The sequence below is a fragment of the Amblyraja radiata genome, chromosome 33 (assembly GCF_010909765.2).
Source record: "Amblyraja radiata isolate CabotCenter1 chromosome 33, sAmbRad1.1.pri, whole genome shotgun sequence".
NCBI lineage: Eukaryota > Metazoa > Chordata > Chondrichthyes > Rajiformes > Rajidae > Amblyraja > Amblyraja radiata.
In genome coordinates this window covers 28,165,456-28,193,406 of record NC_045988.1, presented here as the reverse complement: position 1 = coordinate 28,193,406, position 27,951 = coordinate 28,165,456, and the positions used below count along the sequence as shown (strand labels likewise).

General features: G+C 46.5%; 2 protein-coding genes across 4 annotated transcripts in view; one reads left to right on the top strand and one right to left on the bottom strand.

Annotated features, from left to right (window-relative positions):
• The window catches only part of prdm10 (PR/SET domain 10), a 220,558-nt gene extending 205,231 nt beyond the window's left edge, over positions 1–15,327 (bottom strand). For all 3 annotated transcript variants that reach the window (XM_033049823.1, XM_033049825.1, XM_033049824.1), the window contains exon 1: positions 15,215–15,327. The gene's annotated coding sequence lies outside the window, so the exon portion shown is untranslated. The remainder of the gene's footprint in view (positions 1–15,214) is intronic.
• On the top strand, positions 1,175–18,819 carry LOC116991184 (WAS/WASL-interacting protein family member 1-like). Its single transcript, XM_033049553.1, has 4 exons — positions 1,175–1,294; positions 13,100–13,158; positions 14,655–15,281; positions 18,309–18,819. Exons 1-4 carry the CDS (start codon positions 1,175–1,177, stop codon positions 18,406–18,408), a joined length of 906 nt encoding a protein of 301 aa, XP_032905444.1. The 3' UTR covers positions 18,409–18,819.
• Positions 18,820–27,951: the final 9,132 nt, after the last annotated feature.

Genomic DNA, 27,951 nt, shown 5'->3' with positions numbered 1-27,951 from the left:
CTTTGGTCTTAACTAATTTTTTCCTCTTCACAAGAAGCTTTTACTATCCTCCTTTATATTCTTGGCTAGCTTACCTTCGTACCTCATCATTTCTCCCCGTATTGTCTTTTTAGTTATCTTCTGTTGCTCTTGCAACATTACCCAATCCTCATGCATCCCGCTCATCTTTGCTACATTGTACTTCTTCTCTTTTATTTTTATACTGTCCCTGACGTCCCTTGTCAGCCACGGTCGCCCCTTTCGCCCCTTGGAATCTTTCTTCCTCCTAGGAATGAACTGATCCTGCACCTTCTGTATTATTCCTAGAAATACCTGCCATTGTTGTTCCACTGTCATCCCTGCTAGGGTATCTTTCCAGTCAACTTTGGCCAGCTCCTCCCTCATGGCCCCATAGTCCCCTTTATTCAACTGTAACACTGACACCTCCGATCTACCCTTCTCCCTCTCCAATTGTAGATTAAACCTGACCATGTTATGGTCACCACCTCCTAATGGCTCATTAACCTCAAGTTCTTTATCAAATCCGGTTCATTACCTAACACTAGATCCAGAATTGCCTTCTCCCTGGTAGGCTCCAATACAAGCTGCTCTAAGAATCCATCACAAAGGCATTCTAAAAAGTCCCTTTCTTGGGGTCCAGTACCAACCTGATTTTCCCAGTCTACCTGCATGTTGAAATCTTCCATAACAACCACAGCATTACTTTTGCTACATGCCAATTTAAACTCCTGATTCAACTTGAACCCTATGTCCAGGCTACTGTTGGGGGGCCTGTAGATAAGTCCCATTAGGGTCTTTTTACCCTTAAAATTCCTTAGTTCTATCCATACTGACTCCACATCTCCTGTTTCAATTTCACCCCTTGCTGGACTTTATCTTGTACTAAACGTTATACCCTTTATCACGTGTCTGTAAACTGTGGACGGTTTGATTGTAATCAAGTCTTTCCGCTGACTGGATCGCACGCAACAAAAAAGCTTTTCATTGTACATGTGACAATAATAAACTAAACTAAACTTCTGGATGAGAAACAAAACTTCAACAGGGGCATCTCAGGGCTTCATGCGCAATCCCCTGCTCTACTCTCTCTAAAACCTATGATTGTGCAGCCAGGCAGAGTTCCATCATCAAATTCATCGACTATACCACCATATTGGATGAATAACTGGTAACTATGTCAAAAGTACAGATGGAGATCTATAATGTGATTGAGTGGTGCCAGAACCACAATCTTGCCACCAATGTTAGTAAGACCAAGGAATCACCTCAAACGACTGAGGAAGTAGAGGCATTGGTATGCTATATTTGTAATTCCATCAATGTCAAGTCAAGTCAAGTTTATTCGTCACATACGCATACGAGATGTGCAGTGAAATGAAAAGTGGCAATGCTTGCGGATTGGGCAAAAAAAACCCGAAACAGAATGGATCAGAATCAGTAATTACATATTTGTGGGGGGAGGGGGGAAAACATGCTGAGCACAGGACAGATTATCAAAGCTGTGTCTGCCTAGGGGTATGGGTATAGAGAGTAGATTAGGGGACTGAGCACACACAGCATTAAGGTGCCCCTGTACTGATTGTCAGTGACAAAGAGCTGTTCACTCTCACATACTTGTAGTCTACCAACTCCTGACAGCCACCTACATCCAATACTAGCTGATCCACCTCTCTATCAGCAGGTTGTTCGTTGAAACAAAGAACTGCAGATGCTGGTTAATACACGAAGTACTAGGGCAACTCAACAGGTCAGGCAGTTTCTCTGAAGAACATGCATTGATGAAGTTTCCGATCGAGCTTCTTCAGACTGATTATGTGCGTGGGGGGGGGGGGGGAGTCTGGCAAGTAGAAGGTTCACACGGCCAAGGGGTCTTTTTTGATAGGCTGGAACAAGGCCAGAGATAAGAACAGTAGGTATGAGACAGGTTTGAGTTGTGGGGGATTCCAGGCAAAGTAGCTGGGGTGGTGGAGGGGAGAAATAGGTGCGAGTCCAGTTTGCATAAGCTACCCACCAATGTTGGATTGTAGGAAAAAAAACATTGGAAATCTCAGAATATGACATCAGAAATCTCAGAGGAGGCCATTCGGCCCTTCGAGCCAGCACAGCCATTCATTGTGATCATGGCTGATCGACCCCAATCAATAACCCGTGCTTGCCTTCTCCCCATATCCCTTAATTCCACTAGCCTCTATCCAACTCTCTCTTAAATCCATCCAGTGATTTGGCCTCCACTGCCCTCTGTGGCAGGGAATTCCACAAATTCACAACTCTCTGGGAGAAAACGTTTTTTTCTCACCTCAGTCTTAAAGGACCTCCCCTTTATTCTAAGACTGTGGCCCCTGGTTCTGGACTCGCCCAACATTGGAAAGATTTTTCCTGCATCTAGCTTGTCCAGTCCTTTTATAAGTTTCTATAAGATCCTCATCCTTCTTTTTTTTTTTTTTTTTTTTTTTTTTTTTTTTTTTTTTTAATGTAGCATCTTGATATATATTTTTTTATTAAAGGTAATCAATTACAATGCTTCAAACAACTTTATATCAAATTAATTCAATTTGCATTAAGTAAAACACTAGTAATACTTATCTACTATTTTTTTTAGAAATAATGATAGAAAAAGAATAGAACAGTTATAAATCATTAAGAGAGTGATTAAATAATAATTTGATTATATATAAGAAAGAAAAGAGAAACGAAAAAAAAAAAAAATAAAATGAAAAACCACAATATGTATTGTTAATAACAGTACTACAAGTGATAGTATCAATAAAGACATATATGTTAATTCCAATATAAAAATGAATTATTCTCACCAAATCCCGCAGGGTGCACGCCGAGCTGTGTTGCCAAGAACAGCTACTTCTCTAAATACTGTATATATGGAGACCATATCTGTTCAAAAGAATTATACTTGTCCAATAGGACAAATCTAATTCTTTCCAGATGTAACATCTCCATCATCTCTGTTGCCCACATTTTGGTTGTGGGGGATAATGTTCCCTTCCAAAATTTCAATATGAATTTTTTTCCCAATTATCAAACAGTAATCAAAGAAATTTCTTTGATTTACTGTAAGTGATAGATGTAAATCCGGAATTCCAAATATTATTAGCTTTGGGTTAGGGTCCAATTTAACTTTGATGACTTCAGAAATAACTTTAAAAATTTCTGTCCAGTAATAATTCAATTTAGGACATGTAACAAAACTATGTATTAAATTTGCCTCTGCTTTCTCGCACTTATCACAAATAGCGGAGAGATTCGGAAAAATACTATTTAATTTAGTTTTCGAATAATGTAACCTATATAATACTTTAAATTGTATCAATATATGTCTGGCGTTTAATGAACACCGGTGTATTCGTTGTAGACTTTCTTCCCAGTTTTCTTTTGTTATAGCCAATCCCATTTCATTTTCCCATACTTGACGATATATTTCCGTTATTGGATTCTCCTTATCCAAAATGATGTTATATATATAGGCTATTAATTTTTCTGTATTTGGATATAAATTAAACAGTTCGTCTAACAATCCTGCTTCTTTATTTTTATAATCTTGTGTATTGGATTTAATATAATCTCTAATTTGTAAATACCTAAACAAATGTTGTGGAGACAATCCATAAATATCTTGTAACTCCTGGAATAAAAGAAATTTTCCTTTTCTATAAAGGTGTTCTATCCTTGTAATTCCTAAATCATCCCATTGTTTAAACCCCCCATCTAATATAGCAGGTTTAAACGATGGGTTATTCATAATTGGTAATCTAAATGAGAGATTATCCAAATGTAGAGTCTTAACTATTTGTTTCCAAATACGTCTATTATTATATATTATTAAGTTGTCTTTATAATTTTTTTTTTGTACTTCCGTTGGTGCAAAAATTATCGAACCTACATTGAAAGGTAGACAGTCTTCCTTTTCTATATTTAACCATGTCGGTTCATGATCCATATTTACCCACCAGAAATTCATATTCTTAATCTGAACAGCCCAAAAATAATATAAAAAGTTTGGAAGTGCTAATCCTCCATTTATCTTAGCTTTGCATAGATGTTTTTTATTTATTCTGTGATTTTTATAATCCCAAATAAAACTATTAACAATATTATCAATTTTTTTTTTTTTAAGTTTTCGGAAGAAAAAAAGGAATAGCCTGAAACAAATATAACAACTGTGGTAGAAATACCATCTTTATGGCACTTATTCTACTAGATCCTCATCCTTCTAAACTCCAATGAATACAAGCCTAGTCTTTTCAATCTTTCCTCATATGACAGTCTCGCCATCCCAGAGATCAATCTCGTGAACCTACGCTGCACTGCCTCAATCACAAGGATGTCCTTCCTCAAATTAGGAGACAAAAACTGTACGCAATACTCCAGATATGGTCTCATCAGAGCCCTATACAACTGCAGAAGAACCTCTTTCCTCCTATCCTGAAATTCTCTTGTTATGAAGGCCAACATTCCATTAGCTTTCTTCACTGCCTGCTGTACCTGCACGCCAACTTTCAGTGACCGGTGTACAAGGACACCCAGGTCTCGCTGTACCTCCCCCTTACCTAACGTAACCCCATTGAGATAATAATCTGCCCCCTTGTTTTTGCCACCAAAGTGGATAACCTAACATCTATATTACTAAATCTCTGATCTTGACCGCTTTTGGTCGACTATGCTGCGATTTCCGAGAGAACGCCGCCACCTACGGCCGTAATTTTTGGCCACCTCGCTCAGAGCCCCCCTCTGCCGTATGAGTGCGGAGGATTTTTTCCGTCGATGAAAAATGAGAGAGATATTAATGTTTTTACAAAATTCCCCATTCTCTCTGCTGCCCCCGCTGGCGGCAGGGGGAGGGACTATAAAACCTGGAAGTGAAGTCCCTCACTCAGTCTCTGCCAGACCCAGGAAGCAAGAGGGTCACGGCTCTCTGAGCTGCGAATAACACTGAACGCATGACTACTCCACGGTGAGTCCCCTCGATGCGGCTGTAAATTGGCTGCTGCACAATTGTTTGCCTCGCCTTTTTAACAAGTTTGTGTTCACAAAATGAATGTTGGTTGTCAGGTGGCTGCAGCCCAATTATTTGCCTCGCCTTTTTAACACGTTTGTGTTCACAAAATGAATTTTGGTTGTCAGGTGGCTGCAGCCCAATTGTTTGCCTTGGCTTGGCTTTTGAAATCGTTGCAACAGTTGGATGCCAGCCCAAGAATCCATTCGGCCCACAATGTCTATACTAGCCCTCTGGGAACCAGTACCTTCGGCCCGCAACACCCATACTAGCGCAACAGACAGCCCCCCACTGGCGAGCAATATTGGAATTGGTGGAGAGGTGGAATATTGGTGACCAGCCCCCCCTCTATATCATACTGCATCTGCCACGCATCTGCCCACTCACTCAAACTGTCCAGGTCACCCTGCAACCTCCTAACATCCTCTTCACAGTTCACACTGCCACCCAGCTTTGTGTCATCCGCAAACTTGCTAGTGTTGCTTCTAATTCCCTCTTCCAAATCATTAATATATATGGTAAACAGTTGCGGCCTTGCCCATTCCACTCGCCACTGCCTGCCATTCTGAAAAGGACCCGTTCACTCCTACTCTTTGCTTCCTGTCTGCCAACCAATTTTCTATCCACGTCAACAGCCTACCCCCTATACCATGTGCGCTAATTATAGTCACCAGTCTCCCGTGCAGGAGCTTATCAAAGGCTTTCTGAAAGTCCAGATACACTACATCCACTGGCTCCCCTTCATCCATTTTACTTGTCACATCCTCAAAAAATTCCAGAAGATTAGTTAAGCATGATTTTCCTTTCATAAATCCATGTTGACTTGGACTAATCCTTTTACTGCTATTCAAATGCCCCATTATTACCTCTTTAATGATTGACTCCAGTATCTTTCCCACCACCAAAGTCAGGCTAACTGGTCTGTAATTCCCCGTTTTCTCTCTCGCTCCTCTCTTGAAAAGTGGGATAACATTAGCTATCCTCCAATCCACAGGAACTGATCCTGAATTTATTGAACATTGGAAAATGATCACCAATGCGTCCACTATTTCTAGAGCCACCTCCCTGAGGACCCTGGAATGCAGTCCATCAGTCCCCGGTGATTTATCATCCTTCAGTCCCATTAGCCTACCCAATACTATTTCTCGCCTAATGAAATTTTCTTTCAGTTTCTCGACCCCTTTAGATCCTCTGTCCTCCTGTACTTTGGGGGATTGTTTGTGTCTTCCTTAGTGAAGACACATCCTAAGTACCTGTTCAACTCTTCTGCCATTTCCTTGTTCCCCATAATAATTTCACCCATGTCATCCTTCAAGGGACCCACATTTGACTTTGCTACTCTTTTTCCCCCATAACATATCTAAAGAAGCTTTTACTGTCCTTCTTTATACTCCTGGCCAGCTTCCCTTCGTACTTCATCTCATCAGCCCATATTGCCCGTTTTGTTTCCTTCTGTTGTCCTATGAAAGTTTCCCAATCCTCTGGCTTACGGCTACTCTTTGCTGTGTTATACATCTTTTCTTTTAGTTTTATTCTATCCTTAACTTCGGCATCACAGTACCAATGGAGTAGGGTTGGCTCGCCGACACTACCCGGATGAAATCCTCGTGATGTCCTGTGATTAAGAAGCTTGACCTACAACATTCTAACTTCCCTCTGTGCGAGGTACAATTCCAAGCGCTGGAGTACATCCCCCTTGATACCCACTGATTTTAACTATACCATGGATCCTTGATGCAATGCTGACGATGCCTGAAGGTCAGGAGCAGAGATTCATCTTGTTTCTAGTTGGTTTGGATCCCGTCGATGAAAAATGACAGAGATATTAATGTTTTTACAAAATTCCCCATTCTCTCTGCTGCCCCTGCTGGAGGGAGGGGGAGGGACTATAAAACCAGGAAGTGGTGTGCCTCAATCAGTCTCTGCAAGTGGTGTGCCTCAATCAGAGCTCTGAATAACACTGAACAAATGTCTCCACAGCTGTGAGTACCCATAATGTAGTTTGAAAATGAAAATATGGTTAGTTTGAGGGAAAAAAGCACTGCCTGCAAATGGTTGTTTGGGTTGAAGTAAAAAGGCACCCCCTCCTCTCCCCCCCCCCCACTCCCTCTCCCCCCCCTCCTCTCCTCTCCCCCCCCTCCTCTCCTCTCCCCCTCTCTCTCTCCCCTCTTTTTCTCCCTCTCCTCCCCTCCATCCACTCCCCTACCGTCCCTCCCCTCCACACACCCCTACCCCCTTCCCTCCACCCTCCCTCCCCCTCCCTGCTCCCCACCTCTCCCCCTCCCCTCACCTCTCAGCACACCCTCTCTCTCCCCCTCTCCCCTCCATCCCCTAAACCCCCTCCCCTCCACACCCCCTACCCTCCCTCCCCCTCCCCCTCCCTGCTCCCCACCTTGCCCTCTCACCCCCGTCTCTGCCCCTCACTCTCACCCTCTCTCTCTCCTCCCCTCCTCCCCCACCTTTCCGCCCTCACTCACCCTCCCTCTTCTCCTCCTCTCCGCCCCCCTATCCCTCTTGCCCCTCTCTGCGTCTCTGTCTCTCTCTCTGCCCCTTCTCTCTCTGCCCTCACACTCTAACCCCCCCCCCCCACCCTCTCTCTAGATGTGACTGCAAGTTGGGGGCTATGCGTCAGTAGATAGGGTGGTTATGAGGTAAAAGGAGCAAATTAATAATATTAATATATCAAGGGGGGTAATTAGCGTGAAGTGCTTGTCAATCTTTTTTGAAAGAATTTGAGACTTGACCCCATTTGTCACATTTTGTGTGCAGTATTGTAAAAAGACATATAATTATAGATTTAAAAAATGAGGAGCTCATCATCATCAACCATCAATAAACCTTCTGGTGGTATTAGTTGCTCAGAATGCTATTGTGCATCATAAGAACTTTAGGGGAGATGAGATCAGCTTTGCTGGCATGCAGACCAGGCCGATGATATTTTTGTCTATGAAGGATGGGCCATTGCAGAAGTAGAATCAGACCAATGCAGAAGAAAGCTTCAATGCACAGAGAAGCATTTCAAGCACATCATACAAAACCCAAACCTTAACACCAGGACAACACAAGGAACTACAGATATTAGAGTCTGAGTTACTCCAACAAAGATCAGCAGAACAGACAGCATCACTTTAGGACATAAATCGTTGACATTTCAGGTCGGGAACCCTCCTCAGACATTGTAGTAAGGGAAAGAAAGATGGAAAATAGTTGGGGAGGAGGGTGGGGGCGATTCCAACAAATCCCAAGAGATAGTTACAAGAGACAGCTATTTTGATATCAGTAGAACAAATAAATTCCCCAGAAATGTGTCTTGGAGCAGCAATTATGTAAAACTGTCAACCAGTGGTAGACTCGAGCAGCGATCTACATTTGCCAACTCACACTACGCTCAACTTGAAGTTAATGGCTGTGATATTTGGGTTTGACAGATACCATCAATGCACACCAAAGCCATACAAATGTGCAGACTGATCACAGACCCTTGCAATCCAAAATCTCCATCACGCACTGAACAGCCACTTAAGATGTACTATAACAGATTCACATGCCTAGATGGTAAACAGCTGCACATCACACACATACACTGTGCCATGCTGTCCAGTCTATTTCTTGCATATAGATAGAATTGAAGCAACTGAATATTCCCACAGCAAATCTATTAATTAACACAACTACTTGAACTACATTGCAACTGGGGAGAGAAACTGATCTCCTCTGCTTGCATGTGGTCCATATCCCTCCACTCCCAGCACATGAAGAGCCACTGCCTCACAGTGCCACAGACCAAAGTTTCAGATTTGAGGCCTGTATGCTGTAGTCATCAATGCTGGGTCCGCTGTTGCTTAGCCATCTATATTAACTATTCTGCTGAGAATGTGAGTGGCATTGTTAGTAAGTTTGCAGGTAACACCAAAATTGGTGGTGTAGTAGCCAGTGAAGAAGGTTGTCTACAGCTACCACAGATTCTAGATCAACTCGGTAAACGGGCAAAGGAATGGCAGATAGAATTTAATGCAGACAAGTGCACAAAGATGTATTTTGGAAGGTTATACCAGGGTACACATACAAAGTAAATAGCAGGGCACTGAGGAGCATGGTAAAACAGAGAGACCTAGGGGTATAAGTAGGAAGGAACTGCAGATGCTTGTTTACACCAGATTGACACAAAATGCTGGAATAACTCAGCAGGACATCAGTCTGGGCATGGAGTTCAAGAGTTGGGACGTCATGTTGCACCTTGGTCTGTGCGGACGAGTTGGGACAGAATGGCTGTTTGAGAAAGCTACACTGATTAGGAATGAACACCGAAAGGAGAAAAGGGCAACTAGAGAGAGAGTGGGACATCTCAGGAATCAAAGCGATCACCTCTGTGTGGAGCTACAGGAGATGGGCAAGGTCCTAAATGAGTATCTCCCCTCTGTATTTACTGAGGAGAGAGACAGTAGGACGGAGAAAATGGGAGCACTCACGAGAAGTGCCTTGAGAGCAGGCAGGGTTACTTTCGAAGAAGTACTGAAGGTACATTTGAAGGTAGACAAATCTCTAGGGCCTGATCTGATATATCCGAGAACATTGTGGGAAACTAGAGAGGAAATTGCAGGAGCCCTGGTTGAAATTTACGAGTCATCTTTAAATACAGGAGAGGTGCCAGAAGACTGGAGTGTGACAAATTTTATACCTCTTTTCAAGAAGGGCTGCAGGGAAACTGCTGGGAAATGTACGCCAGTGAGCTTAACATCTGTAGTTGGTAAGTTACTGGAGAGTATTCTGAGGGATAGGTTATAAAGGCATTTGGATGGGCAAGAGCTGATTAAGGATAGTCAGAGTTTTGTAAGTGGGAAGTTGTGTCTCACAAATTTGATTGATATTTTTGAAGACGTAACCAAAAAGGTTGATGAGGGCAGAGCTGTAGATGTATACATGGACTTCAGCAAAGCATTCGACAAGGTTTCCCATAGTAAGCTGGAAGGTTAGAGCACATGGGATCCTTGGAGAGATGGATAGCAAATTGGCTAGCAATGGATAGAAAATTGGCTAAATGGAAGGAAGCAGAGGGTAATGGCACCTTTACACGGGGCGACTTGACGCAAGAGTTAACCAGAGTTCAACATCGTGGGAACCTCGTGCGATAACAGTGCGGCATTCGTGGACCACCGTGGACCACCGTAGCGCTAACGGCAGGTCATCGTGTAACTTGGTCACTCGGGAGAAAATTCAAGAAAATTTGAATTTCTCCAAGAGTGACTTGTACACTTGTGGTTGAGTATTGCAACATTATATGAACGTAGTGGCCAGTGCGATATCCGTGCGATATCCGTAATAACTCTTGCGGGTACCGTGGGAACTCCTGCGAACGGTGAACCCGGAAGCTGGACAGAGGGGACAGAAGGTGATTACAAATTATCTTCAGTGGGATTGAATTTAAAAAATAAATAAAAATAAAGATTTACATCCGCATATGGACATCAACTTATTCATGAGTTATGTTAATGAGATTCAAGAAAATAACTATAATCTTTAAAAGGGACTTTAAAAGGGACTTTACTGAAAGGTTACGCATTTTTATGGTCCGTGAGATATTTTTCACATGTACTTCTTTGAGAGATACAGGTCGGAGTCCTCGGGTCCAGGGGTCCGGAACGCTACCAATCAATGTTGTGCAGAGACCCGTGTAAGGAGTGAACTGCACATGCTGGTTTAAACCGAAGACAGACACAAAAAGCTGGAGTAACTCAGCGAGTCAAGCAGCATCCCTGGAGAAAAAAAGCTGATGTTTCGGGACGAGACACATCTTCAGACTCAATTCCGATTAGGATGTCTGAAGAAGGGCTCCGATTCGAATCGTCACCTATTCTTTTTCTCCAGAGATGATGCCTGACCCGCTGACTTACTCCAGCTTTTTATGCTTTTCTTCCCAGATCTGACTTACCTGCTGAGTTACACCAACATTTTGTGTCCTTCTGTGCATATTAACCAGCATTAACCAGCGTCTGCAGTTCCTTTAGACATTACATAACTTCAGATTTTAGAGATATAGCGCGTGGGAACTCCTGCGAACGGTAAACCCGGAAGCTGGACAGAGGGGACAGAGGGTGACTAAAAAAGGTGGTCTCAAAAGGACACATGGGAACATGTGTCCTTCGAGGACGTCCCACCTAATTGTCATTGTTGGATAATCTTTTTAACAGGAACACTTGCAGAGATGGCTCCCAGAAAATCTCAAAGGAAGGGGGTAAAGCGGGTCAGAGATGTTTTTGCCATGCAGGAGAATGAGGAGGAGACGCAGCAAGAGAGACAGGTGGAGAGGCAACAGGAGATGCCACAGATAACACTGCCTGTGGGCTCCTTGGAGCAGGGAGAGGGTGAGCAAGGTGCAATTCAGATTGCCTCCCCAGTAGCCGTTGTAGGAATAGCCTCTACAGACGTAAAGGGAAGATGGCAGAAGGTAAAGTCATATAACTTCACCAGGGAACAAGAGGGGGAACTTGTAGAATGGTTCCAATTTAACGAGATTCTGTACGATAAATCCAGAGAGGATTATAGAAACAGGGCGAGAAAAAGGAACCTGCTGGAGACGAAGGCTGCCGAGTTTCCCGAGTGCTCATGTGAGTTTATATAACGATATATAAGTTCATCAAGAGGAGAACCATTTAATGTTATCCAAGATTTAAAAACATACATTGCTATTGATGTAAAAGTGCTGTGTTTGCAGTTAACTTAAACTTCTCTTATAAGACTGTCTGTGCCCTGCAGCTGCAAAGTAAAAAAGTCGCAGACAGCGCGTCAATGAAAAAAACCACCATTCTGTACTCGAAATTATTTCGTAAAGGCATGTCTCCAAATGAGCCGATTCAACCAAGGGAGGATATATATAGTGTGTGAAAAAAAAAGTTACATCATTTGTGTCACGTGTAGTTCACGATGTTCATTCAAGATTTAACGCGACAGCTCGGGAAACGGCCAAGTCACTCGCACGAATAACATAAATGCCGAGTACCGTGGGAACTCTTTATCTACTGCCGTTATATCGTGCGAGACTCGTGCTGGACCACGACCTCTTCACTCTGGTGACATCTTGCGTCAACTCGCCCCGTGAAAAGGCCCTTTAATGGTGGAGGGTTGCTTCCAGTCTGGATGCCTGGGACTAGTGGTGTGCCCATTACTGTTTGGCATCTACATCAATGATTTGGATGAGAACATACAGGGCAAGATTAGCAAGTTTACTGATGATACAAAGGTTAGTGGTTTTGCAGATAGTGAAGATGGTTGTGAACGATTGGAGCAGGATCGGGATCAATTGGCCAGGCGAGCGAAGGAATGGTTGGTGGAAGTTAATACAGAGAAGTGTGAGGTGTTGCATTTTGGGATGTCGAACAAGGGCAGGGGCTACATAGTAAATGGTTGGCCTCTGGGTAGTGTTGTAGAGCAGAGGGCTCTAGGAGCACAGGTGCATGGTTCCTTGAAGGTCGAGTCACATATAGATATGGTGGTCAAAAAGGCTTTTGGCACTTTGGCCTTCATCAATCAGAGTATTGAGTATAGAAGTTGGGAGGTCATGTTGTAGTTGTATAAGACGTTGGTGAGGTCGCATTTAGAATATTGTGTTCAGTTCTGGGCACCATGTTACAGGAAAGATATTGTCAAGCTTGAAAGGATTCAGAAACGATTTACGAGAATGTTGCCAGGACTAGAAGGTGTGAGCAAAAGGGAGAGGTTGAATAGGTTGGGTCTCTATTCCATGGAGCACAGGAGGATGAGGGGAGATCTCGTAGAGGTGTACAAAATCATGAGAGGAATTGATTGGGTAGATGTAACATCCAGGTTCAGGAACAGCTTCTTCCCTATAGCCATCAGGCTATTAAACACAACAACAAATAAGCTCTGAACTGCAACAGACTATTATATTATTGAACTATATTTGTTTATTTATTGAGCATGTGTGTGTATGTGTGTATATACACACTGAACTTTTTTCTTTTTTTCTCCCGTTATGTACTATGTTTACATATTCTGTTTTGCTGCAGCAAGCAATAATTTATTGTCCTGTCTGGGACATGTGACAATAAAACACTTTTGACTTGACTCTTGAAGTTCCTCAGCAAAAGTAGCACAGATATCTTCAAAACACGGGAGCTGGCTGGAATGCACATGTAATGGAGCCAGATTTAATTGTAGCCTTCCATGGAAAGCTGTGCAAGTATCTGAGGAAGGTTTGCAGGGGCTTGCGGAGCAGTATGATCTTAAACAAAGCCAATACTGAGGCTGAATGGCCGTTCGTACTGTAATCAATCAATTATTCTGCACACAACAACACCTACAATGGAGTAAAGAGGGATTGGTACATGATGCTTTCCTGTCAGTGATCAGTGGAATGCCAGCAAGCCAGAGTGCATTGTTTAACAATCCTCTTCATTATCCTCATCATGTCATGCCTCATCCTTCGTTACCACTCATCTCACCCATTATCTCAAATCCTCAGCAGACCTCCACAGTGCACACTTGATAGCCCTCACACCACTGCACCTGCCATCACCATCACTGTCCCCATGCCCACTGCCATCACCACCACTCCCCACTGACCCATTGCCATCAATGCCCCCATGCCCACTGCCATCACCACCACTCCCACTGCACCTTCCACCACTCATACCCACTGCCATCACCACCACTCCCACTGCACCTATCATCAGTCACTCCCACTGACCCTGCTCACTGCCATCATCATCACCGCCCCTGCCTCCAAATCCACTGCCATCACCACCATTCCCACTGCACCTGCCATCACTCATACCCACTGCCATCACCACCACTCCCAATGACCACTGCTCACTGCTATCACCATCCCTGTCCCCATACCCACTGCATCATAATCACTCCCACTGGCCCTGCCCACTGCCATTTCTTTCCCCCTGCCTCCATACCCAGCCATCGCCCTCACTGACTCAGCCAACTGCCATCATTAACCATGCCAGCTGCCATCACCAATCACCATCACTGCTGTCACCACCATTGATCTCTGCCATGCCCACTGCCATCACAACCACTGACCCCTGCATTGCTACAACCCCCACAGCCATCACCACCACCCCTACTACTATCATTATCACCCTGACTGCCCTCATCAAAAGACACCTCAATCATTATCTCCTGCTGCCCACGGGACAACGCCCCCGCCCTCCCTGTCATACTCCACCCCCTGGAAGCCTCCTCCCAGTCACTGTCCACCCTCAATCATTGCCCAGTTAGCCCCAGACCACTCCCACTGACCCCTGCCCACTGCCATCACCACCACCCCTTGTGCCCACTGCCATTATCACCACCCTTCCTTCCCACTGACCCCTGCCTACTGCCATCACCCTCACTTCCCAATACCATCAGCACCACCCCCTACTGACCCGTGCCATTTCCAACACTGACACCTGCCATTGCCACAACCCCTACTGCTATCACCACCACCCCTACCGACTGCCTCCATCTACCCACCAGTTCCACTCTGCACACCCATTCCTCATCAAGATGCCTCAATTATTACCTTTCATCCTCCACTCCCTGGAAAACTCCAGGCACTGCCCCCCACCCGCAGTCTGTCCCCCCAAACACTATCGGACCCCCAGTCACTGCCCCCCACCCCGGTCTGTCCCCCCAGTCACTGCCCCCCACCCCCACGGTCTCGGCCCTCCCCCAGGCCGGGGCGGAACGCTCCACCTGAGGCTGCGGGCGGGGATGGGGGCGAGAGCCACGGTTGGGGCGGCTGCGGGCGCGGGGCTGGGCTGGGCAAGCGGGGGGCCGGGTGGGTGGGGGATGGAGGGCGGGGGTGCCGCAGTGCGGGCGGTGGCCCCGGGGCGGGGAAGGGGGGGGTCCTTGAGGCGGCTCCCCCCGCGGTGACCCCGAGGTGCAGTGTCCCAGCCGGGCCGGACCGTACCACCGGCGCGGGCGGGCGGGCGCCGACGCCGGACACGGACTTAAAGCAGCTCCTGCCGCTATCCTCCGGCCCCAGATCCCGGCCCCGCCGCCTGCCTGGCGCTCGGCGCGCTCAGCCCAGCCAGCACCGCCACCCCGGGCCGCCGGCGGGAGGGTGGACGAAGTGGGGCCGGGCCGGAGCCGCCGCCGCCATTTTGGGAGCGACTAAAACAACAAGAGTGCGGGAAGCGGCATCGAAGGAGCGGCGCGGCCCGACAGCCGCCCGGACCCCGCGCCCGTACTTACCGCCTCACACACACGGCCGCAGCTCCCCGGCACGTCCGCTGGCCCGGCCCGCTTGCCCGCTCGGCAGGTAAATATCGGCCGGTGCTCACCTCGGGCCGCAGAATGGAGCAGCGCCGCCCGCATTAGCATAGAGCGGCCCGCCCGCCGCGCGCTGCCATTGGCCGTCCGGCCGCGCGCCCGGCGCCGCCACCGGGGGGAGGGGGGGACAGGGGGGGAGAGGGATGGGAGGATGAGGGAGAGGGAGGAGATGGGAGGTGAGGGGGGAGGGGGGAGATGGGGGGGGATGGGGGAGGGGAGAGGGAGGGAGATGAGGGAGGGGAGATGAGGGGGGAGAGGGATGGGAGATGAGGGGGGGAGAGGGAGAGAAGGGGGGAGAGGGATGGGGAGAGGGGGGCGAGAGGGATGGGAGATGAGGGGGGAGATGGGAGATGAGGGGGGGTAGGGAGGAGGAGGGGGGAGAGGGAGGGAGATGAGGTGGGAGAGGGAGATGGAGGGGGGGAGGAGATGGGAGAGAGGGGGGGAGAGGGGATGGGAGATGAGGGGGGAGGGAGGGAGGTGGGGATGAGGGGGGAGAGGGATGGGAGATGAGGGGGGAGAGGGATGGGAGATGAGAGGGATGGGAGATGAGGGGGGAGAGGGATGGGAGATGAGGGGGGGAGAGGGATGGGAGATGAGGGGGGAGAGGGATGGGAGATGAGGGGGGAGAGGGATGGGAGATGAGGAGGAGAGGGATGGGGGATGAGGGGGGGAGAGAGGGGGAGAGGGATGGGAGATGAGGGGAGGGCAGGGGGACGAGGGGGGGAGAGGGATGGGAGATGAGGGGGGAGAGGGATGAGGGGGGGAGAGGGATGGGGGATGAGGGGGGGAGAGGGATGGGAGATGAGGGGGGAGAGGGATGGGAGATGGGGGGAGAGGGATGGGAGATGGGGGAGAGGGATGGGAGATGATGATGCAGGAAGATTGCTCCCGATGTTGGGGAAGTCCAGGACAAGGGGTCATAGCTTAAGGATAAGGGGGAAATCCTTTAAAACCGAGATGAGAAGAACTTTTTTCACACAGAGAGTGGTGAATCTCTGGAACTCTCTGCCACAGAGGGTAGTCGAGGCCAGTTCATTGGCTATATTTAAGAGGGAGTTAGATGTGGCCCTTGTGGCTAAGGGGATCAGAGGGTATGGAGAGAAGGCAGGTACGGGATACTGAGTTGGATGATCAGCCATGATCATATTGAATGGCGGTGCAGGCTCGAAGGGCCGAATGGCCTACTCCTGCACCTAATTTCTATGTTTCTATGAGCGGGGCAGGGGGAGAGGGATTGGGGGCCAGGGAGAGGGATGGGTTGGGCAGGAGAAGGGGCAAATTGGGAATGAGGATGGAGAATGGCGGGGGTAGAAGAGTGAAAATATTAGGGGTTTGGGAGGAGAATGGTGGATGGAGAGGAAAATCCGAGTAGGGTAGCAGAGAATGGTGTTGGGGAGAGAGAGAATGGGGAAAATGGATGGGAAGGAGAAAATAAGATTGGGGAGTATGAGGGGAGGATCAGGGATGGAAGGAGGAATGGCAGAGAAGATTGAGGTGAAAATGAAGTGGGAAAAGGTAGGCAAGGGCAGGTATGGGGCGGGGGGATGGGCTGGGAGAGGGGGAAGTTGTGGACGAATGGGGGTTTGGATGGGGATAATGGGGCTGATGGGAGACGAGAGAATGGGGAGAAGAGATGATGGGATTTGCAGGTGGAGGAGACTGGTGAGGGCAGTGGAGGCTGTGAGCGGAGCCGACTGGGGAGATGGGATGTAGGAAGAGGGGAGAATAGGGGTTGGAAGAGGCGTGACTGGGGAAGAACTAAGTATGGGTTTGGGAGAATTGGAGTGTGGGAATAGAGGTGGAGAGAGCGGGAAGTAATGGATGGTGAGAAGGGAAAATGCTGAGGGGGGTAATAAGAAGGGAATGAGGACTGGCGGAGGGGCATGCACATAATGGGGAGAGGGAATGAGAAAAAGAAGAGGGAATGGTTTGGGAAGAGGGAAGAATAAGTGGTAGAACAGAAGACTGGATGAAAGCAGAGAGTGGTGGGGAGAGCGAAGAAGCCAGAGGATAAATGGGGATAAAGAGAGATTGGCTGGAGGGTGCAATGGGGCGGTAGAGGAGAAAGGAGAGAATGTGGGTGGGTTATGGGGAGAATTGGATCGGAAGAATGGGGGTGGGCAAAAATGTATGTGGGGAGAATTAGGGTGGAGGATGGAGTGGCTGGAGAGGGGGAATGGGGGTGAGGAATCTTTGTGGATGGAGAGAGGAGAATTGGGATGTGGGAGAATGGAGGTATGAGGGGATGGGAGAATGGCTTGGGAGAGAATGGAGAATGGGGTGGGCAGAATAGAGGTTGAGAGTAGTTTGGAGACAGAGAGAATATGGGGAAGATATGGGATATTAGTGGTGGGGGCAGAAATGGAGGGGAGGAGGAAAGAAAGAAAGAGACTAACTGGAGGGGCGAAGCCCAAACCAATTATGTCAACTCAGTGATCCGTGTGTCAGTTTCTCCCACTGCTACTGGATCCTCGACCTCCCCATCGCAGACCTCAATCTATGAATTGGCAACAGCACCTCCTCATCGCAGGGGCACCTCAGGGCTCTGCGCTCAGTCCCCTGCTCTGTTTGCTCTACACCCACAACTGCATCGCCAGACACAGTTACAACCCTATCTTTAAATTAACCAAAGATACAAGTAGTGTTTGTAATAATGGAGAAACAAAGAACTGCAAATGCTTGTTAAATCACAAAAGGCAACAAAGTGCTGGAGCATCTCAGCAGGTCAGTCAGCATCGTTGGAGAATATGGATAACTATCCGTGTTCTCCAGAGATGCTGCCTGATCTGCTGAGTTACTCCAACACTTTGTGTCCTTTAATGGTAATAATGAGTCAAAGTATAGAAAGGAAATTGATAATTTGATGGATAATCATGGTCAGCATTTGCAAGACCAAGGAGTTGATGGTAACTTCAGAAAGGGAATGTCGAGGGGCTGTACACTTATCTTCAATGGCAGGATGTTGGGGGAGAGAGTCAGGCTCTTGGGTGTGCTCATCTCTGATTCTCTGTACTAGGCCCAGCACATTGATGCAATCAAAAAGACAGGCTCTGCTTTCTCAGATGTTTGAGAAGATTCAACATCTCACAGAATACTTCTATAGAAGAACGGCATGAGCATATTGACTGGTTGCATTACGGCTTAATTTGGTAACTCGATGCAAAGAAACAAAGTAGACAGCAGAAAGTGGTAGACAATGCCCGATCCATCACAGGTATTACGCTTCTCCCCATCGGAGGGTTCTACAGGAAGCTCTGCCTCAAGACAGAGGATAATATCATCAATGACCCACATCACCTTGGCCACGCTCTTATCTTGCTGCTATCATTGGAAAGAAGGTACAAGAGCCTGAGAACTGTTACCTCCAGATTGAAGAACAGCTTCTTGTCAGCAACCATCAGGCTCATCAACCACCCTGCACAACCCTACCTCAGCATTGCACCACGATAGACTTTGCATGAAAATGTACTGGAGTAACTCAGCGGGTCAGGCATCCCTGGAAAAAATGGATAAGCTACGTTTCATGTCGGGACCCTTCTTCAAACAGATTATTTATTTGTAGGAAGGTCCTGCAGATGCTGGTTTAAACCAGATAGACACAAAGGTCTGGAGTATCCCAGTGAATCAGGCAACATCTCTGGAGAAAAGGAATAGGTCATGTTTCGGGTTGAGATCTTTCTTCAGACTATAGACATACTCCATGTGTCTGAAGAAGGGTCTTGACCAGAAAGGTCATCCATTCCTTTTCTCCAGAGATGCTGCCTGATTCACTGGGATACTCCAGACCTTTGTGTCTATCTGGTTTAAACCAGCATCTGCAGGACCTTCCTACAAATAAATAATCTGTTACTCCAATTTTTTGTGTCTCTCATTTATTTATTTGTCTAATCTGCTTGTAAAATTGCAGCAAGTTAAAAAGTAGTTGTTCTAGTCGTGGAATATATGACAAATAATCTTGACAATTTCCGTTTCAATCTAGTACCATGTTAAGCCTCGTTCTGAGAATCAGGTAAAATTAAAGCTAAAATACAGTTCTGATGAAGAGATATTTTTATTAAAACATGAACTCTTTTCTCTTATCACATATGCTGCCTGATTTGCTCACACAACTCGGAAATAGGTCCTTCTTCCCAACTTGTCCATGCCAACCAAATGCCACATCCAAGCTAGTCCCATTTGCCTGTGCCTGTCCCATATCTCTAAACCTTATCTATCTACTGTATGTACTTGTCCAAATGTTTTATAAATGTTGTTATTGTTCCTGCCTCAACTACACCCTCTGGCAGTTCATTCCACATATCCACCATCTTCTGTGGAAAAAGATGCCCCTCAAATTCCTATTAAATCTTTGCCTTCTCATCTTAACCTACTTCATACTTCCTGCTTTCCCCTACCTTGGAAAAAAGTCTCTACATTTACTCTATCCCCCTTATGATTTTGTACATTTTTGGCAGTGGGTGGGATCTCGTACAGGACAGAGGCACGTGAGAGTCTAGAAGTTGGTATGGAGGGTGGTGTGGCAAAGGTTAGTGGGCAGAATAGGCAGATGAAAGGCGAAGAGTGAGGAAGGAGGGTTGATTTAAACTGCACATATTTTAATGCAAGGGGCCTGACGGGTAAGGCAGATGAGTTTAGGGCATGGAGAGGTACGAGCGACTGGGACGTTTTAGCCATGACTGAAACCTGGTTAAGGGAGGGCCAGGACTGGCAGTTCAATGCAGGAGCTTCAGGAGAGACAGGGGTGAGGGAAAAAGATAAGGGGGGTTGCATTGTTGGTCAAGGAGAATGTCATGGCAGTGGTCAGAGGTGACAATAGGGACGGTTCGTCTAGTGAGTCTATATGGGTGGAGCTGAGGAACAAGAAAGGGATGATCACGTGTGTGTACTACAGACCCCCGAATAGTCAACAAGAATTAGAAGAACAAATATGCCAGGAGATTGCAGACAGCTGCAGGTCAAATAAGGTTGGTGTAGGGGATTTTAACTTTCCCATTATTGACTGGGAAAATCATAGTGTGAAGTGTTTAAATGGGGTGCAATTCCTCAAAAGTGTTCAGGAGAGTTTTCTTCAGCAGTATGTAGAGGCCCCCACACGTGTGAGGGCAGCACTGGATCTAGAATTGGGAAATTGGAAAGGGCAAGTTAATGAAGTGTTTGTGGAGGAGCCTTTTGGCACCAGTGACCACAGTTCGATTAAGTTTAAGATAGTTATGGATAAGAATGAAGAGGGTCCACATGCTAAAATGCTCAACTGGGGTAAGGCCGACTTTGAGGGTATGAGAGAGGGTCTCGCTCAAATTGACTGGAGCAGGTTATTTGAGGGGAAAGGAACATCGGCCAAGTGGGATGTTTTTAAAAGTGCTGACGAAAGCTCAGGATATGTACGTCCCGTTAGAGTGAAGGGCAAAGCAAGTAAACGCAAGGAAGCTTGGCTGACAAGGGAAATTGAGGCATTTGTCAAAAACAAGAAGAATGCATGGGACAGGTATAGGCAGCTGGGATCAAGTGCATCTCTGGAGGAGTTTCAGGAACTAAGGAGTAAACTAAAAAAGGAGATCAGAAGGGCAAAAAGGGGCCAGGGGATAGCTCTGGCGAGTAGCATTAAGGACAATCCCAAAAGATTTTATAAATACATAAGGGGGGAAAGGGTTAACTAGAGAGAGGAGAGTGGGACCTCTCCGGAATCAAAGCGGTCATCTCTGTGTGGAGCCACAGGAGATGGGCAAGGTCCTCAATGAGTATTTCTCCTCTGTATTTACCGAGGAGAAAGATAGTAGGACGGAGGTACTTGGGGCAATAGACAATAGATGCAGAAGTAGGCCAATCCCCCTTCGAGCCAGCACTGCCATTCAATGTGATCATGGCTGATCATCCCCAATCAGTACCCCGTTCCTGCCTCCACACCATATCCCCTGACTCTGCTATCTTTAAGAGCCCTATCTAGCTCTCTCTTGAAAGTATCCAGAGAATCGGCCTCCACCGCCCTCTGAGGCAGATAATTCCACAGACTTACAACTCTCTGCGTGATAAAGTGTTTCCAGTCTCCGTTCTAAATGGATTACCCCTTATTCTTAAACTGGCCCCTGGTTCTGGACTCCCCCAACATCGGGAACATGTTTCCTGCCTCTAGCGTGTCCAAACACTGAATAATCTTATGTTTCAATAAGATATCCTCTCATCCTTCTGAACTCCAGTGTATACAAGCCCAGACGCTCCATTCTCTCAGCATATGACAGTCCCACCATCCAGGAATTAACCTGGTAAACCTACGCTGCACTCCCTCAAGGGCAAGAATGGCCTTCCTCTAATTAGGGGACCAAAACTACACACAATACTCCAGGTGTGGTCTCACTAGGGCCCTATACAACTGTAGAAGGACCTCTTTGCTCCTATACTCAACTCGTCTTGTTATAAAAGCCAACATGCCATTTGCTTTCTTCACTGCCTGCTGTACCTGCATGCTTACTTTCATTGACTGATGAACAAAGACCCCCAGATCCCGTTGTACTTCCCATTTTCGCAACTTGACACCATTTAGATAATAATCTGCCTTCCTGTTTTTGATACCAAAGTGGGTAACCTCACATTTATCCACATTAAACTTCATCTGCCATGCATCTGCCCACTCCCCCAACCTGTCCAGGTCACCCTGCATTCTCATAGCATCCTCCTCACAGTTCACACTGCCATCAAGTTTTGTGTCATCTACAAATTTGTTAATGCTACTTTGAATCCCTTCATCCAAATCATTGATGCATATTGTAAATAGCTGCGGTCCCAGCACCGAGCCTTGTGGTACCCCACTAGTCACTGCCTGCCATTCTGAAAGGGACCCGTTAATCCCTACTCTTTGTTTCCTGTCTGCCAACCAATTTTCTATCCATGTCAGCACTCTGCTCCCAATACCATGTGCCCTAATTTTGCCCACTACTCTCCTTTGTGGGACCATATCAAATGCTTTCTGAAAGTCTAGGTACACTACATCCACTGGCTCTCCCTTGTCCATTTTCCTAGTTACATCAATGATGTCAATGAGGTTTTGAGGGACAGTCAGTGTTACCGTCGAAGAAGTACTGGAGAAGATCGAAGTCGTGTTCGAAGATAGACAAGTCTCAAGGGCCTGATCGGATATATCTGAGGACATTGTGGGAGCCCAGGTTGAAATTCATGAGTCCTTAAATACAGGAGAGGTGCCGGAAGATTGGAGGGAGGCAAATGTGCCTCTTTTCAAGAAGGGCTGCAGGGACAATGCTGGGAACTATAAGCGGTGCTCTTAACATCTGTAGTTGAAAGTTACTAGAGAGTATTCTGAGGGATTGGTTATACAGGCATTTGGATGGGCAAGGGCTGATTAGGGATAGCCAGCATGGTTTTGTACGTGGGAGGTCATGTCTCAAAAATCTGATTGATTTTTTTGAAGATGTGACCAAAAAGGTCGATAAGGGCAGAGCTGTAGATGTGTACATGGATTTCAGTAAAGAGTTCGACAAGGTTCCGCATGGAAGGCTGCTCTGGAAGGTTATATCGCATGGGATCCAAGGAGAGATGGCTAAAGAAGGCTCTCGGCCTGAAATGTCACCCATTCCTTCTCTCCAGAGATGCTGCCTGTCCCGCTGAGTTTTTTGTGTCTACCTAGCTGAATGGATAGTAAATTGATTCCATGGAGGGAAGCAGAGGGTGATGGTGAAAGGTTGCTTTTCGGACTGGTTCGGTGCTGGGACCATTACTGTTTGTCATCTATATCATTGATTTGGATGAGAACATACAAGGCAGGATTAGCAAGTTTGCTGACGATACAAAAGTTAGTGGTTTTGCAGATAGTGAAGATGGATGTGAAAGATTGCAGCAGGATCTCGATCGATTGGCCAGGTGGGCGGAGGAATGGTTGATGGAATTTAATACAGAGAAGTGTGAGGTGGTGCATTTCGGTATGTCGAACAAGGGCAGGACCTACACAGTAAATGGTAGGTCTCTGGGTAGTGTTGTAGAGCAGAGGGATCTAGGAGTACAGGTGCATGGTTCCTTGAAGGTCGAGTCGCAGGTAGATAAGGTGGTCAAAAAGGCTTTTAGCACTTTGGCCTTCATCAGCAGAGCATTGAGGATAGAAGTTGGGAGGTTATGTTGCAGTGGTATAAGATGTTGGTGAGACTGCATCGAGAATATTGTGTTCAAAAGGCTATTTCCTTCGCTCCATAGATGCTGCTGCACCCGCTGAGTTCCCCCAGCAATTTTGTGTACCTTCGAGAATATTGTGTTCAGTTCTGGGCACCATGTTATAGGAAAGATTGCCAAGCTTGAATGGGTTCATAAAAGATTTACGAGGATGTTGCCAGGACTAGAGTGTGTGAGCTACAGGGAGAGATTGAGTAGGCTGGATCTCTATTCCATGGAGTGCAGGAGGATGAGGGGTGATCTTATAGAGGTGTATAAAATCATGAGAGGAATAGATCGGGTAGATGCACAGTCTCTTGTCCAAAGTTGGGGAATCGAGGACCAGAGGACATAGGTTCAAGGTAAGCGGGAAAAGATTTCATAGGAATTCGAGGGGTAACTTTTCCACACAAAGGGTGGTGGATGTATGGAAGAAGCTGCCAAAGGAGGTAGTTGAGGCTGGGACTATCCCATTGTTTAAGAAACAGACAGGTACATGGATAGGACAGGTTTGGAGGGATATAGACCAAGCGCAGGCAAGTGGGACTAGTGTAGCTGGGACATTGTTGGGCCGAAGGACCTGTTTCCACATTCTATGACTATGACACCTGTCAGTCTCCTGCACTCCAAAGTCCTAGACTGCCCAACCTCTCTATTATTCAGGCTCGTCCGAGAAGCAACCTTCCACCATCGCCTTCTGGTTTCTTCCATGGAGCCAATTTGCTATCCAATCCTTGGATCCCATGCAATCTAACCTTCCAGAGCAGCCTACCATGCAGAAACCATGTCAAACCTTTTCCCTTAATCTTATCTGTCATTGCAGTTTCATGCCCTGCTTTTTGCCCTCCTGATTTCCTTCTTAAGTATGTTCGTCAATTCCCTGTATCCCTCCGGGAAACACTTCATTCCAGATGCCTATACCTGACCTATCGGTCCTTTTTCTCCCTGACCAGAGCCTCAATAATCAATATCTCATCCAGAGTGCCTACCTGCCTTGCTCTTCACTCTACAGTTGCGTGTATTCCTTCAAGTCTCACCATCACACTTTCAGTAGTATGCCACTTTCCATTGTTCCATTGCCTGCAAATAATGTTCTCCAATCAACTTTTGCAAGTAAGTAAGTAAGTTTATTGGCCAAGTATTCACATACAAGGAATTTGCCTTGGTGCTCCACCTACAAGTAACAACATGACATGCAGTGACAGTTACGAATGACTCAGAAAACACTAAACATTAATAATAATAAAACATTAATGATAAAATACCATTGATCAAGCATGTGAACCAACAAAATATCAGATCAAAGGGAGGCTACAGATTTTTGGCTGTTGAGTAGAGCAACTACTCTTGGATAAAAACTGTTTTTATGTCTGGCTGTGGCAGCTTTGACAATCCGGAGTCGCCTTCCAGAGGGAAGTGATTCAAAGAGTTTGTGGCCAGGGTGAGAGGGGTCAGCGATGATCTTGCCTGCTCGCTTCTTGGCCCTTGCATTGTACAGTTCATCAATGGAGGCAAGGTTGCAGCCAATAACCTTCTCTGCTGATCGGACGATTCGCTGCAGCCTCCAGGTGTTGTGCTTGGTGGCTGAGCCAAACCAGACCATGATGGAGAAGGTGAGAACAGACTCTACGATGGCCGTGTAGAATTGGACCATCATTGCCTGTGGCAGATTGTGCTTCCTCAGCTGCCTTTGGAAGTACATTCTCTGTTGTGCTTTTTTGACTGTGGAGTCGATCGTAGCCCCCCACCTAAGGTCCTTGGAGATGATGTTCCCAGGAACTTAAAAGACTCCACAGATGTGACTGTGGTGTTGTTGATGGTGAGTGGGGTGAGGGGAGTGGGAGCTCTCCTAAAGTCTACAATCAATTCCACTGTCTTAAGAGCATTGAGCTCCAGGTTGTTGCGACGGCACCAGGACGCCAGCTGTGACACTTCCTGTCTAGGCAGATTCCTCCCCATCCTGGATCAGTCGAATCAGGGTTGTGTCGTCCGCAAACTTGAGAAGCTTGACAGAGGTGTCTGTGAAGGTGCAGTCGTTGGTGTAGAAAGAGTAGAGGAGAGGAGAGAGTACGCAGCCTTGCGGTGCTCCTATGCTCAGTGTTTGCGGGTCCGAGATGTGCTTTCCCAGCCTCACATGCTGCTTCCTGTCTGTCAGGAAGCTGGTGATCCACTGTCAGAGGGGTTCAGGCACAGTCAACTCGGAAAGTTTAGAGTGTAGTAGCTCTGGCACAATGGTGTTGAATGCAGAGCTAAAATCACCAAACAGAATCTTCGCATAGGTCCCCTGGCGGTCTAGGTGCTGTAGGATGAAGTGCAGGCCCAGGTTGACTGCATCGTCCATAGATCTATTGGCCCGATATGCAAACTGCATAATTAGAACTGTGGCTGCTGATCCCAAAGAGCTCACCCACAGACACTTCAGTGACTTGCCCTGTCCAATTCCCTCTCACTTGTAGGTCCCTTTACATATTGCCAATATTGATTCCGGTATATTCTATTTCATGTTTAATCCATGTTTGATAAATTTGAAGTTGAAATATTCAACAGTTTTTCAGATGCTGAAGTACATTTTCATAATTTGGGCCCTTGAGCCTTACATTTGTGCAGTTTTGGGGTTGATGATCATGGAAACATTTCTTCAGAGCCCAGTCATGTTGTAGTCATGTTATATCCTGCCTGTAGCTAACAACATTATTCCAGTCGGCCTGGCTGGCACCAATCCAATGCTGGCCAAAGTCGAGCAATCCTGCATGTGTCATATGATGAAATACGCCTGTGATGCTGCTGAGAGCAAGATTTTCATTAAACCTATACCGTACCATACGCTCATATGACAATGAACTTGACTTGAATTGACGTCCTGAATTTGATGACCAATAAATTATGCATACAATTTGTTTATACTTTATTAATATCATAAAATAGGTATTGGACATAAATGGACAGAAAAGCTTTATGGGCCAAACGCAGTGTAGATGGGTCAACTTGGTTGGAATGGGCAAGTTGGGCCTGTTTCCATGCTCTATGACTCTATCCAACCTCACCTACTGATTCAAGTCTTCTGTCCTCATCCTTGTGACTATTTTCTACATCAGCTGCAGCTTAATAACATCCTTCCGAAGGTACCAAACGCCTTCTGCTCCAACTTATCCACCTGAGTCACCACTTACAGGAAATTCTGTAACTGTGTCCTTCAGGTCTTCAATTCGCCCATTTTCCCAGTTGACCTAGATCCTGTTGGAATCTTAATGAATCTTGTTCACTATATACTATACCACAAATGTTGTGTAATCTGCAGACGTATTAACCATGCCAACTATATTTTCATCTGTCATTAATATAGATTACAAATTACAGTAGACCCTGCTTCCATGACCTTCTCAGTGCAAACACAGAAATGTTGTTTTAAGCCTTGCCTATCTCCAATGGATTATCCTGAACTCTCTCTTTCTCACTTTTAAAATCTGCCCATTCTCCAGAAGGCAGGCAGCTGGACAGAGGGGGCGGAGTAGCTCTGTTGGTAAGGAATGAAATACAATCCTCAGCAGGATCAGAAGATAATAATAATAATAATAATAATGGATGGGATTTATATAGCGCCTTTCTAATACTCAAGGCGCTTTACATCGCATTATTCATTCACTCCTCAGTCACACTCGGTGGTGGTAAGCTACTTCTGTAGCCACAGCTGCCCTGGGGCAGACTGACGGAAGCGTGGCTGCCAATCTGCGCCTACGGCCCCTCCGACCACCACCAATCACACACGCATTCACACACAGGCAAAGGTGGGTGAAGTGTCTTGCCCAAGGACACAACGACAGTATGCACTCCAAGCGGGATTCGAACCGGCTACCTTCCGGTCGCCAGCCGAACACTTAGCCCATTGTGCCATCTGTCATCCTTCTGGGTAGAATTGTGAAACTACATAAACGACCCTGATGGGAGTTATTTTCAGACCTCTGAATAGCAGCCAGGATAAATGGGACAAATTGCAGCAGGAGATAGAAAAGGCATGCAAGAAATGTAATGATACAGTGGTCATGGGGAATTTCAATATACAGGCAGACTGGGAAAATCAGGTTGGTACTGGATCCTAAGAGAAGTAATTTGTGGAATGCCTATGAGATGGATTTTTAGAGTAGCTCATTGTCGAGCTCACTGAGGAAAAGGGAATTGTGAATTTGGTGTTGCGTAATGAACCAGATTTGATTAGAGACGATGATGGAACCGAAGGAGGCAGCGATCATAATATGATAGAATTCAACCTGCAGTTTGAGAGGGAGAAGCCAAAATCAGCTGTCTCCCGACGCCGGAGTACCTTCACCCGGCGAGAACATCGGGCACCGTGGCGGCGACTGTGGAGGCCTCAATAGGCCCGACTATGGGTGGACAAGAGGATGGGGACTGGACTTTGTGCCTTCCCCCACAGCGGGAATCACTGTGGGGGGATGTTTTTATGTTTTGGTGTTGAATTTCTTCATGAATACTGTGTTGTATTTTTATTAGTG